Below are 13,091 nucleotides of genomic sequence, written 5' to 3'. Positions count from 1 at the left end.
GATTGGATATAAGGAAGAAGTTCTTTACTGTGAGGGTGGTGAGGCACTGGAATGGGTTGCCCAGGGAGGTTGTGAATGCTCCATCCCTGGCAGTGTTCAAGGCCAGGTTGGACAGAGCCTTGGGTGCCATGGTTTAGTGTGAGGTGTCCCTGCCCATGGCAGGGGGGTTGGAACTGGATGATCTTAAGGTCCTTTCCAACCCAAACTATTCTATGATTCTATGATTCTATGAATGGGAGACACTTCCACATCTCATACTAAACAAGAGAAGAATTCAAGTGTTGGAGGATGTAACACTGAAGGAGATGATAGGACCTTGGCTCTAGCCTCAGCAGTACTAGTCAGAAACATGCTGGTCACCTAAGCCCACATGTCAGTGTACTTGAATTAGACAATCCCAGGATATGTATGGAGCAGTTTGAAGGTGGCAGACCTGCTGCTGCTGGTTGTCCTTTTGCCTGAGGGAGTCCTGTTCTGGGTGCAAACATGTGGGGCATTGCTAAAGGCAGCTGCTCTTTGTGGAAGAGTGGGTGGACAGGTCCTGAGGCAGCTTTTGAGGAGCAGGATGAAGCTAAGGGAGCGTGGCTTGAGATGTTAGGCTTCAGCAGTGCATATCACATCAGCAAACGGGTCCATAAGGATGCGTTCTCCTACAGTGACCAGAGGTGCGACTGCACGAGTTCCTTCTTCACCCTCTGAGGGTGAAACCTGGTGATTATTCTTCTTGTAAGCTGACAGTGAGATGTTGTTTCCATCCATAAAAATGAGCTCACCCTCCTGTGGCATTCCCAGAGGTGATGCATCATTCATACTGAAGTTGCAGGGGGGAGTCTACTTGGACATGGCCTGTGAAATAAGTGTTTGGCTGTACCTTAGGCAAGGACCTTTGGTCTTTGTATAACATTGCTTGCAGAAGAGGGGAAAAGCATCTTTTTTCTTCCCTTTTCCGAAATAGCTTATTTAAATGGGGCTGGCTTAAGATCTTTAGCAGTAATTCAATTCTCTGTGAGCTGCTCCCATGGTTACTCGTCATGTACTGGGTGTAGGGTTCGATTAAAGGAGGCTAATGTGTCAAGAAGCACTTAAAAGCTGATCTGTATTCTCTGCTGAGCTTATAGCTTGTTTCAAATCAGCATGACCCTGAAAAGACTGTGTTTGTAGATGGATGGGAAACAGCTTGCATTCTTTTGTGGGTGTATTTCGGGAGAGAAGAGCCTCTTCCCCTAAATCTGTATGTCCTGTTTTCATCCTGTTACAGTCTACATTGTAAATGATCCTTCTAACTGATGCCTCTAATGCCTACTGGTGCCTACTAACTGACACCTCCTAACAGATACTTTAAGCACTGATAGCTGGTGATACTGGTGCCCAGATTGTCCCTTACAGTGGTGGGGAAGCTCACCCCAGGCACTCATATGACTGCACATAGACCTGTGTGTTTTCACAGCAGCAAAGTTCTCCTCCTGGTAAAATTCATCACCAGGTTCATTGGTTGCTTAGGTCTGGGACAACATAGAATCATAGAATAGTTTGGGTTGGAAAGGACCTTAAGATCATTCAGTTCCAACCCCCTGCCATGGGCAGGGACACCTCACACTAAACCATGGCACCCAAGCCTCTGTCCAACCTGGCCTTGAACACTGCCAGGGATGGAGCATTCACAGCTTCCCTGCACAACCCATTCCAGTGCCTCAGCACCCTCACAGTAAAGAATTTCCTTCTTATATCCCATCTAAACTTCCCCTGTTTCAGCTTGAACCCATCACCCCTTGTCCTGTCACTACACTCCCTAAAGAAGAGTCTCTTCCCAGCATCCCTATAGACTTGAAGAAGCTCCATTAAAACTAGGCTGGCTTTCCTCATCCTTTGCTTCTTGGTGTTCAAGGCTCCTCCTTGCCCTGGCTGGGGTTCACACCATGCCTCAAGAACCCTCCCCAGTGACTCCAACTTGCTATGGGAGGGAAGGAACATCCCAGCCATCAAAACCCACAGTCCTTTAATCTCCAATGCCATTTTCCCTGTTGATATGCACCTGCCTCTTGTGTTTCCTGCTATTACTGTGGAAGTGCTGCCTCCTCTGATGTCTGCTCTGTGTTTTTGAGATGCTTTAGAGGCATGTTCTACTCCCTGACCTCTCTCCCATGGTTGATATGCCTGTAATCACAACAAATGCACAGGAAATAGGCAAAGTTAATGCTTTAATGGTTCACACCATAGCAGTTGACCCTGGGCATCACTCCTCTTTCAGAGTCTGTACTCACAAAGAAACGTCACTGAAAGTGTGTACCCCAAAGTACCCAATTATGTGTTACCCATGAAAGGGCTTTGATCTTACAGGGCAGCCTAGATACGTGCTAGGCCATTTCAGGTGCACTTTTACTTATCTCCATATACCTGTCCTGCTAACAGCCTTGACGTTGTGCAGCAAGACCTAGTGTGAAGTGACTTCCCAATGCAAAAGTAGTTCCAGAGGTACCTCACTGAACACAGGCCATCATCTCCTACCAGGATGCAAACAATCTCTGCTTGATTCCCCAGGTCCTGGCGCTGTGTTTGCTTGCAGAAGGTCAGCAGCTCTACCTACACTGGAGTCACAAGGTGGGGACAGTCATGGATTTCATCATAGATTTAAATCAATTGAGTGTTTCCCTGCATGAAGAAGATTACGGGATAGAAGCAAAAGAGGGAAGAGGTTAATCTTAGTAGACTTTAGATACCCCAAAGATTGATACCTCCACCTGAGCTGATCACCTGAACTCCTTTTGCAGTCAGTGGAAGGAAATGAATACTCTGAGGATGCAACTCAGCCAACTGGTCATAGACATCTAAATTAAGATGAGATGAATCACGCTTCAAAGTACCTTTTTTCCCCCACTGACTCTAAAAAGAGCCTGAAGTGACTCATTCTGGTGAAGCTGTCCATATTTGACGTCTCTACATGTGGTAACAGGAAGACAAAAGCAAAGTGTTCATGAGAAGCACAGCGTAAGTTGCATAGCAGCCTCCAGCAGCAGTGGAAGAAGAAACCTGGATTTTCCAAGGCATCCTGGCACCTTGTGCCTTTTGGTCTTTGGGTGGTTTGGGAAATGCCACATGGAGTTTTGATGGTGCAGAAACAAATCCTCAGACCTGTTGCTGCAAAACGATGCATTAAAATCACCTTCCTTAAGAAATTCTTGAGGCTATTTGGGGCAAATGTGATGTGATTGCAAATCTTGCAGTGGAAGGCAATAGCTGAACATGCAGGTACTTGATCCTGTGTTTCTTCATTTAGGTAATGGATGTACAGTCACGTTACTACTGAAAATTGGCTTCCAGAGGAACCAGAGAGATGTAGAACAGTTTATAGCAAAGCCTGATGCTGCATCCTTGGGTGGAAGAGACCAGGAACAGATTAGGGATGCTGGAAGAGGTTGTGCATCCCCATCCCTGGCAGTGCTCAAGGCCATGTTGGACACAGGGGCTTGGAGCAAGCTGTTCTAGTGGAAGGTGTCCCTGCCCGTGGCAGGGGTTGGAACTGGATGAGCTTTAAGGTCCCTTCCTACCCAAACCAGTCTGGGATTCTATCATTATTCAGGTGTTGAACTGCAGGATCCCCCTGAAGAATGGCTGGGGCCTTGATGCAATTTCTACTTGCACTTAGTTGTCAGCAGGTAAATGATGTACCAAGCAGAGCGTGCCATGACCACTGTGCTGGTACCAAACTGAACAAGAAGTCTAAGAACAGGCTGAGCTACATCCTCACTTCTTTGGTTAAGAAGTGAACTCCCATCTCTTTGTTATGGGAATGTTTGCTGTTGTTGAAGCCTGTGTAAAGGAGCTCATAGCATAAGGAAGCTGTGTTGCTGTTTCTTTTAGGTGGGATACATCACTTCCGAATTTAGCAATCTTCATAGAATCTTAGAATGGTTTGGGTTGGAAAGCACCTTAAGATCATCCAGTTCCAGCCCCCTGCCATGGGCAGGGACACCTCACACTAAACCATGGCACCCAAGGCTCTGTCCAACCTGGCCTTGAACACCGCCAGGGATGGAGCATTCACAGCTTCCCTGGGCATCCCATTCCAGTGCCTCAGCACCCTCACAGTAAAGAACTTCTTCCTTATATCCAGTCTAGACTTCCCCTGTTTCAGCTTGAACCCATCACCCCTTGTCCTATCACTGCAGTCCCTAATGAAGAATCCATTCCGAGCATCCTTATAGCCCCTATAGCTTCAGATACTGGAAGGCTGCTCTGAGGTTTCTACACATCCTTCTCTTCTCCAGGCTGAGATTATCTATCTACTAGAGATTTAATGTGAACTGATCATCTATAGGCTTCATCTACAACAACAGAGAGATAGAGAGGCATCTTCCATCATAGAGCAAGCAGGAATTGATTGCCTCTGGAAATTCCTCTCTTTCTCCAGTGGCTATAGAGTGGCTTAGTGTGACATAGTTGGGTACCTAACTATTAATATCTTGCTATGCAGAAAACCTGACTGTTGGTCTGGTTTTAACCCCATTGGATCTCTGTCTCTTAACTTGTATAGTCAGTCTCATACATCTTAAACTCATCCAGTCCAATCTGCTTAAATAAGCTTGTGAGTCAAACGGATGGCACAGAAATGATGAAGCTGATTTATGTCTTCTTCTCCCCAGATCGGGACTTTGATTGTGCTGATCTGCTCTGTGACAGCCCTCTTTGTACTATCCATTCTCTGGGGAGATCAATGGAAAACTGTCCGCCTGTCGCTCCAGGTGAGAGGGGCTGGAAGAACAGCTTGGTTATAGAAGCATTTTGTGGTAAATGGTAGCAAATATTCCATGCAGTGGGTATATTTCACATGGGTTTTCCTGGCAGGGCATGTGCTTTCACATAAGCTTTTATTGTGACTTGATGTTGCCTATTGGGAGAAAGGAAGCCAAGACCTGAGGTTGAACTTCAAGCTGTGTGATGTAACATGTCTCAGTTTGGGAACTCACAATAGGTTGTTTGTTAGGGGTTTTGGGCACTGTTAATCTGCAGGTGCCCAGGGCACATAAATCAGCCCCCTTTGGCTGGTAGGGTTGCTGGAGCAAGAGCTTTCTCCCTAACCAGATCCTTCCAGTTCAGCAGCTTCAGCATTAGCACGTTTCACTCTTTGTGACTCAGAAGAGCTTCATCTCCTGAGGGCAAGACAGCACTGAGTGGTTGGGAACTGTGGGGAATCATGAAGGCATCAGGTTGGATAGCATGCTGGATGCAAGAGGTCAGAGTGCATGGTCTGGCAGCCTCCTCAGCTCTCACTAGCTGCCCAGTGTTGTTCAGTGTTTGAGCATCCATGTCCCCACATGTATTTGGAAGGAATTACATAGACTTTGACTACGCAGCTACCTTGCAGATGTTATTTGGGCCTGTCACCTCTCCACCATGAGGCTTATTGCTTGTGATTGTTGGGAGGGCAATGCATATGGCCTGGAAGAGGAATCCCAGGTGCGATGTTTGTAGGGTGGGTTCAGTTGTGCATTCCTGCTCTAGAGTTTGGTAGCCATTTGGGCTATGTGCTAGCAAAGGGAATGGGAAACCATCAGCTTTTCCTTCCCGTTACAGACTCCAGGAGAGCTGGATGAGGAGAAAGAGACACAAGAGCCTTTGGGTTCCCCACAAGTGTTGTTAATTTCAGGTGTTCATGCCTTTTAGGATGCTTCACAGGGCTTCCAGCTGCTGTTCCCAAAGGATAGCAATCTCTCATAGATCCTGTGTCATGTCCATTAGCCCTGCAAAGCTATGTCAAATATCCTGGACATCTGAGATGGCACAATTGAAACCTCCTTCTGGTAGAAAGATGTTGGTATCAAGTGTCCGGGGCAGACAGTATCGTATGCAGTAACTCTTAATGCCTGCTGCTTTCTCCAAGCCTTCCAGCTTAGAGGACTGAGCAAAAGGAAAGGCTCACAACTGGGTAGCTTTTTTCCCTAGCACATATTAGACTGGAGCTGAGGAACAATTCCCACCCTGCAATGGTTGGACTGGATGAGCTTAAAGGGCTTTTCCAGCCTGGTTGATTCTATGATTCTATGGTACCTTAATAACATTTAGTTCTAGCAGGAACAGAAATCATTCGGTTCTGATGAGCATGGGAAAATGATGGCCTGGTTTCTTTGACAGGTTTGCCTGGTTTTAGGAAATGTGTCATACTAACATCCATCCGGTGTCTGTACAAGTGGCAAGCTATTTCTGCTGTTTCTAGCTCTGCATTCATGATCAACACAGGAGTGATTCTTAGCTCTTAATCTTCTTGTTCAATCTTTAGTATGAAAGAAATCTGTCCAGCAATAGTTATTATCTAATATAGCTACTTCTCTTATACCACAATATTTGGTTCCATAGGGTTTGTTAATATCAGTTTGATGATTTAGCTGCAGTGTGGTGTGGAGATGACTATTAACTGGATGAGATTGGATTGGTTTAGATTGATTTAAACTGGTTCCTCCCTGGAAGAGATCCACAGGTTATGGCATAACAGTGATGGCAATTGTGTGATGAGGACAGCTGTGTCCCCTTCAGCTGACTTAGGAGAGTGAGGAGCACCCCTTTACCTGCCTAGAGGCGCATATATCTCTCCTTCAACTCCAGAGGTGTTTGATGGATGCAATGCAGGCGCAGGAGAGAGGTTGAATTGCTGGTTATCTGCATCAGGAACCATCCAGGTGGAAAGATTTCACCATGTTGGAGCTTGTTTCTGTATGTTTCCTTGCTTAATCCTTTGAGTAAATTCCTTTTCTCTCCTTGCCAGATCACGGCTCCCTACCTCCACGTAGGAGCAATAGCCATCATGGTCCTCCTGTCCTGGCCTGTGGCTTTTCATGCCATCAGAGCAGATAGGAAAGGTACAGTAGCTCTTCTTCCTGCTCTCGGTATGACAACAGACATATATCAGTGTCGGAAAACAGATATGCAGGAGACTTTGAATGTCTGTGTATCCAGGGAAATTAGTGGGGCTTGGTCTGTGCATTGTCCTGTGTGTTACTGGTTTGCATGCCCCATTGCACAGTTTTGGCCTAGGCCAAGGCAGTGACCTGCCTTGAGATGAAGGGGATTAGCAGAAATGCCCATGTTCTGAGTCATGCATGGAGGTTTGTTCACCCTGATCTTTGCTTGCTGTACTCAGCTTTGATGTCTCAAAAGGGACCTCCAGTGCAGTGAATCCACTTCAGACCAGTGCATCTCAGGAGAAGCCAGCTGAGATAGATGGGGAAAAGAGCTTTTTGATCAGTTCCTAATGTTATCTCACTGGGAGTTCATGTCTACCTCCAACAAACGAGACCAAGTAAAGGGTGAGATGCCAGGAACAACTGCAGAAGAGCCTGGCCCTGGGACTGCCTGTTCTTCTCTGACCTAGGCTCTCCATATAGCCAAAAATATCTACATGACACCTATCTGCAGATGTTGATCTGTAATAAAAATCACAGCAGGGGGTGGTGAAAACAGGGTTTTATCTTGTCCATGATTTTTCTGGGGAGAATATGCTAGAAACCCACACATTACATTCCACCACGCCTAATGGACTCTTAGCTCAATACATCAGCTTGATGTAAACCCAGGTTCCTTCAGAGCCACTGGTGCAATGCACAGAGGGGTGGTGGCACGCACTGAAGAAAGATGTTGATGCATAGATGCTCATTTCATAGAGGAGCTGTTTTGTTCCTCATGGTGAATGCTCTCTGGGGCTCTTCTTCATTGTGAGTGAAACTTCAAAATCTTGCTTGTTCTTATGTAAGTAAGATAAAAACCAAAAGCATCCTTCTCTTGAAGGTTGTTTTTCTGCAGATGGGGGATATTTCATTGCACCACCTCTAAAGAAAGGGAAAATAGAGCCATGCCTTGCTGTAAGGCACAGTGAGATGTAATTAAGGCACAAACACTGCAGTCCTGACTTAGCCCATGTCCTTGCTTTGACCAGTTAGTTTTCTGGTTGCATTGGAGAGAAAGTGAATATTAGTAGGAAGAAGGGATGGAAAAAGGGATGCGGCAAAGCCTGACAGCTGCTGAGCTGCAAGGCTGTATTAAAAGTCAAGGCAAACCTGTATGTTACTGCATGGATTAACTCTAGCCTTCCTCCTCCAAATTCTTTCAGTTATTCAGGTGGTAATTGTTGGTCCATACCTGGCTATCCTTCTCTTTCTTTTCTTGATACCTCTGGGGATGTACTCACCTTGCATCAGGCAGATGGGGACGCTTGGACCAAAGCCAGACCTCATTGGACACCGTGGAGCACCAATGGTAGGTCTGGAGAAGTTATTTTACATCATTTCTTCATCCTTCGTCATCATCTTCTGTTTTCATCACACAAAATCTATGCAGGATGGAAAGGGAGACATTCCTGTTTGGAACTGCACGCCGAAGGCTTCACTGCATGGGGCTCCTGACAAGGATAACACTGTTCCTGAGGGATAAGATGGGTTTGGTGGCTAAAGTGGGAGAAAACAGTAGACTTTAACAAGATAATGATGTTCCTTTAATAAAAACCAGAGGTGTTACAAGGAGACAGAAAGTACTTACAAAGCCCTTCAGGGTGTGCTTGGAAAGGATCTGCTCATGTGCTTTTGGTTTGTTTCTAGCTGGCACCAGAAAACACTGAGATGTCATTTCAGAAGACAATTGAACACAGTGGGGCTGGTCTTGAAACAGATGTCACCATCAGGTAAGGGGAAAACATCCCATCTCACTGAATACACGTTTCTTGGGGGTTGGAACGAGATGATCTCTAAGGTCCCTACCAACCCAAACCATTCCATGATTCTTCTACTAACAGTTGCCTTTGGAGACATGCAACTGCAGACAATTAGGTTTTACTGATGGCTGGGGACAGGGTGCCTCATGTTGGTGTGTGATGATTTGGGCTGTAGGGCATGGTTGTTCTCAGGCAAGTCAATAAGCTGTAACTATTGATTTTAACCATCGTTATTTCTACAGTGTATTTTAGATGCTTTGCAGAGCATAAAGACAAGTTCCTACCCTAGTCTGACTTTCAGGTCACAGTGAGGGCTGTATCAGGCCTACAAACCAACAGAAAGTTGTGTTCAGACTTTCGACAGCGTTGTCCTAATGATTAGACCTATAATTGCATTTGTTTGGGGGATCCATTGCCATGAACTGCTAACATGCTTTTATGGATGAGCAGTTTCCAGGCACTGAATGAGGAAAATACTAAAGTTTAGATGTTCTGCTAATGTGGACTTTCCTATAAGAAAAGCCTTACAGAAAGGTCTACTAATTCCACAGAATCATAGAATGGTTTGGGTTGGAAAGGACCTTCAGATCATTCAGTTCCAACCCCCTGCCATGGGCAGGGACACCTCCCACTAAACCATGGCACCCAAGGCTTTGTCCAACCTGGCCTTGAACACCGCCAGTTATGGAGCATTAACCATCTTATAGAGAAGGTCTGCTTTCTTTCCATCACTGTCCATTGAGACTTCAGTCCCCCAGAACTCATAGAAGCACTTTGATGTCAGCAAATAGAGATTTCAACCAGAAGTTACTATCCAGTTTTTGGAGGGCTGGCAGACATAAATGCCACCATCTCCTCTTTGCCCTAAGGAAACTGATGCACAGACAGGCATGGCTTCTCCAAGGTCACCCAGCAATATTTAAGCTGGAAATAACCTGATGTCTTGAGCCTTCCTCCCTGTCCAACCCTATGCACCAAGGGAGGCTGTAGTGCTCATACCATGATAAACCCACACCGCAGGTGACCTGAACTCTTGCTCTCCAACAGCTATGATGGGGTTCCTTTCCTCATGCATGATAAAAACTTGAGGAGGACAACTAACATCAAGGAGGTCTACCCCAATGACGTTACTGAAAATGCTGCGTTCTTCTCTTGGGATACCTTGCAGAAGTTGAATGCTGGGAAGTGGTTCCTTAAGGTAAGCACCATAAAGGACTATCATCAACTGGATGTGGAAGAGACACCAGCTGGTTACTACTTAATAGCATGAATGCTGAGAGAGGGACTACTGGTTGAGCCAGAGCTTGAAGAAGTCCTTTGTGTCTCTTTGGTTTGTCCAGTTGGCCTTTAGGATTTAGGAGACCCCTAACAGTTGGTTGGTGGGTGTTCTTGTGGCTCCTTATCATGGCAGCAGTGGAACACATAGGCTGGGCAAAGAAGATGAGAGCTACATGTGCAAGGTGCTGTGTGTGAGTCACAGCTGACACAGTAGGACTGAGAAGCACGGCAGGGTTAGCTGTGAACTATGCACTTTAGGACTCAGAAGAAGTGATGGGTGTCATCACAGCTGTTGTCACAGCTCCCAGTGCCTAAAGGGGCTGCAGGAAAGCTGGAGAGGGGCTTGGGACAAGGGCCTGTAGGGACAGGCCAAGGGGAATGGCTTGAACCTGCCCGAGGGGAGACTGAGATGAGCTCTTAGGCAGAAGCTCTTCCCTGTGAGGGTGCTGAGGCGCTGGCACAGGGTGCCCAGAGAAGCTGTGGCTGCCCCATCCCTGGCAGTGCTCAAGGCCAGGTTGGACACAGGGGCTTGGAGCAAGCTGCTCCAGTGGAAGGGGTCCCTGTCCGTGGCAGGGGTTGGAGCTGGAGGAGCTTTAGGGTCTCCTCCTACCCAAACCATTCTGTGGTTCAATGGATTTCCCCTGTTTCTCAGGTAGAAGATCTAACCAAAGCAAAACATCATTATGGCTAAGGGCCAATGCCAAACTTTTTCCTTCTTAGAGACAGGAGTTTTTTGGATCCCACCAACTCCCAGAGGCAGCAGCCTGATTGATTTCCTTTCTTTACATCTCTTTCTTTCTAGGACAAACCGTTCTCATCCACCCGCTTACTGTCAAAGGCAGACCAAAACTGGGCAATGAACCAGACAATCTACAAACTAAGTGATTTCTTGCGCCTCGCCGAGCGTCACAACAAATATGTGATATTCGACCTCTACCGCCCTCCAGATAAACATCCTTACAGGGACTCCTGGGTCAACAGAACACTGGAAGTCATCTTTGAGTCAGGGATTAGACCTCATCTGGTAAGGTGATTTCACTCCACCATATCCCTTCTCCTTGCTCTCCAAGTTGGAACTTTGGGGTCATTCCCTACATGATTTTGGCCACATAAAGTCCTTGTGTTTCACTTGTTTTAAGAGGCATCATTTGGACTCTATTCCTATGGTTGGTTTCTCAGCAGGTACAAAATGGTGTAACCCTATAGCAGCAGAGAAATAAGTGTATATGCCAGCTGATGCCTTAGTTCCCAGATGACATCCTTTCGTCACTGTAATAACTGGCAGCCTACACCCTGCTACCTATGCTTATTTCATATATTGCATAGAAAGTCCCAGCTTAAATGGAGATACATGGAGTTTGGAGCTTTCATTGCCTTATTCCTGACTTATATTGAAATAACATGGAGTTTGAAGCCTTCACTGCCTTCCTCCAGCAATGGATGAATGCTAAACTCATGTGGGTCAGGTTATATACCCATCAATGTCTGGGTTGTTACTTTGATCTGCATCTGCTGAAGCCTTTTCTCCTATGCTGGGAGAACAGGGGAATATTTTCAATTGCCTTTCTCATAAACCCAAGCCGTCTTTTCGTGCATTTCAAACACCACATCTTTTGTTGGGCTGTGTGCAACGTACTCACTGATTTCAAGATGATAAGCAAGGAACAGTGAATACTTATTGCTTGATGAAAGACACTTGCAAGTTTTAAGCCTGCATCCAAATATCCTTTTGATCCCTGAAAGAACCATGTCATTTGACAGGCTGGGTTAAGCCCCTCAAGATATTATCTCTACTGGGTTTGTATCAAAGGCAGGGTATTTTAGTATGTCTGCTGTGAATTCAGTATCCTCTTGCTGCCTGCAGGTCCTGTGGCTGGAGAACAGCATGAGGTCCTTTGTTCACTCTGTTGCTCCTGGGTTTCAGCAGACAAGTGGCAAAAAGGCCCCAATCGAAGACCTGTTGATGAGCAATATTGTCAAACTCAATCTGGCCTACAAGGAAATGTCCAGTGAAGATATCCGGTAGGTTCTAGTTTCACCCCCAAGTACAGTTGAACTGCATCTGGACTATGTTTGCCTCCTTTGTGTGGCAATGTCTCCCTCCAGTGACCAGCCTCAGGATCTATAGCATTTTAGGAAGAACCCCTTCAGACCATCCCTGTGACGGCATTTTGGGAGTGAAGGACTGTAGTTCCTACTGTTGACCCTGTGTGTGGCCAAGAGGTGACATATGCAATTACACCTCCCCTGCCCTAAGTCCATATTTACTTGACTGAGACCTGAGGATCTTCTGGGTAGAACACCACGGCTGTCTTCTGATGTCTTCTCTTTCTATCCATGCCATTCTCAGTCCCACCAGCACTGAACCACGGAGACTGAACAACTGTTTAACTTCCTATGGTGGCTCTTGCACAGATGTCAGTGTAAGCACATAGCACTATGGTGAGAGTCCATCACCCTCCTGTAGCTGGTGCTGTGGAGAGTTCAGTTCTTGTCTCTGTTGCTACCAGTACTCTGTTGCTAGTGATACACTGAAAATGTCGTCTCTCCAGTGGAAGGCTCCACGTTCTTCGAATCAAAGAATCACAGAATAGTTAGGGTTGGAAAGGACCTTAAGATCACCAAGTTCCAACCTCCCTGCCATGGGCAGGGATACCTCGCTCTAAACCATATCACCCAAGGCCTCGTCCAACCTGGCCTTGAACACTGCCAGGGATGGAGCATTCCATGGGCAACCCATTCCAGTGCCTCACCACCCTAACAGGAAAGAATTTCCTCCTTATATCCAATAAACTTCCCCTGTTTAAGATTTAACCCATTACCCCTTGTCCTATCACTACATTTCCTAATGAAGAGTCCCTCCCCAGCATCCCTATAGGCCCCCTGATTATGGGAGTTTCCCAAATGATCCTCTCATATGAAAGAAAAAAGAAGTAGCAGCCTTATGTGTCCAGCCTTCCATTTGTAAATAGGTTTCTTTGCTCCTTCCAGTGCACAAACGCATTGAAATCTAACTAAAACCCCCCAAAGAATAGAAAAGGCTTAATCCTTTGGATGAAATTAATGTTGGTGTTTCCTCAATGATAATATTCACAGGATATGAAATCCCAGGTAGATC

At 46.1% G+C, this 13,091-nt stretch overlaps 1 protein-coding gene across 4 annotated transcripts in view; it reads left to right on the top strand.

The window, feature by feature from the left end:
• The window catches only part of GDPD4 (glycerophosphodiester phosphodiesterase domain containing 4), a 38,007-nt gene that overhangs the window by 19,946 nt on the left and 4,970 nt on the right, over positions 1-13,091 (top strand). For 3 of the 4 annotated variants that reach the window (XM_061351412.1, XM_061351409.1, XM_061351410.1), the window contains exons 5-12: positions 2,539-2,598; positions 4,641-4,739; positions 6,758-6,851; positions 8,099-8,244; positions 8,583-8,665; positions 9,743-9,893; positions 10,776-10,997; positions 11,838-11,995. In XM_061351412.1, the coding sequence (XP_061207396.1) occupies positions 2,539-2,598; positions 4,641-4,739; positions 6,758-6,851; positions 8,099-8,244; positions 8,583-8,665; positions 9,743-9,893; positions 10,776-10,997; positions 11,838-11,995 (1,013 nt within the window). The remainder of the gene's footprint in view (positions 1-2,538; positions 2,599-4,640; positions 4,740-6,757; positions 6,852-8,098; positions 8,245-8,582; positions 8,666-9,742; positions 9,894-10,775; positions 10,998-11,837; positions 11,996-13,091) is intronic. The other variant, XM_061351411.1, reaches the window with a different exon arrangement.

Source organism: Neopsephotus bourkii, unplaced genomic scaffold, assembly GCF_033783945.1.
Source record: "Neopsephotus bourkii isolate Nb327-2 ecotype Australia unplaced genomic scaffold, CSIRO-AGI_Nbou_v1 NB_580, whole genome shotgun sequence".
Classification (NCBI taxonomy): Eukaryota; Metazoa; Chordata; class Aves; order Psittaciformes; family Psittacidae; genus Neopsephotus; species Neopsephotus bourkii.
The sequence above is the reverse complement of the archived record's forward strand: the minus strand, read 5'-3'. Positions and strand labels throughout refer to the sequence as shown.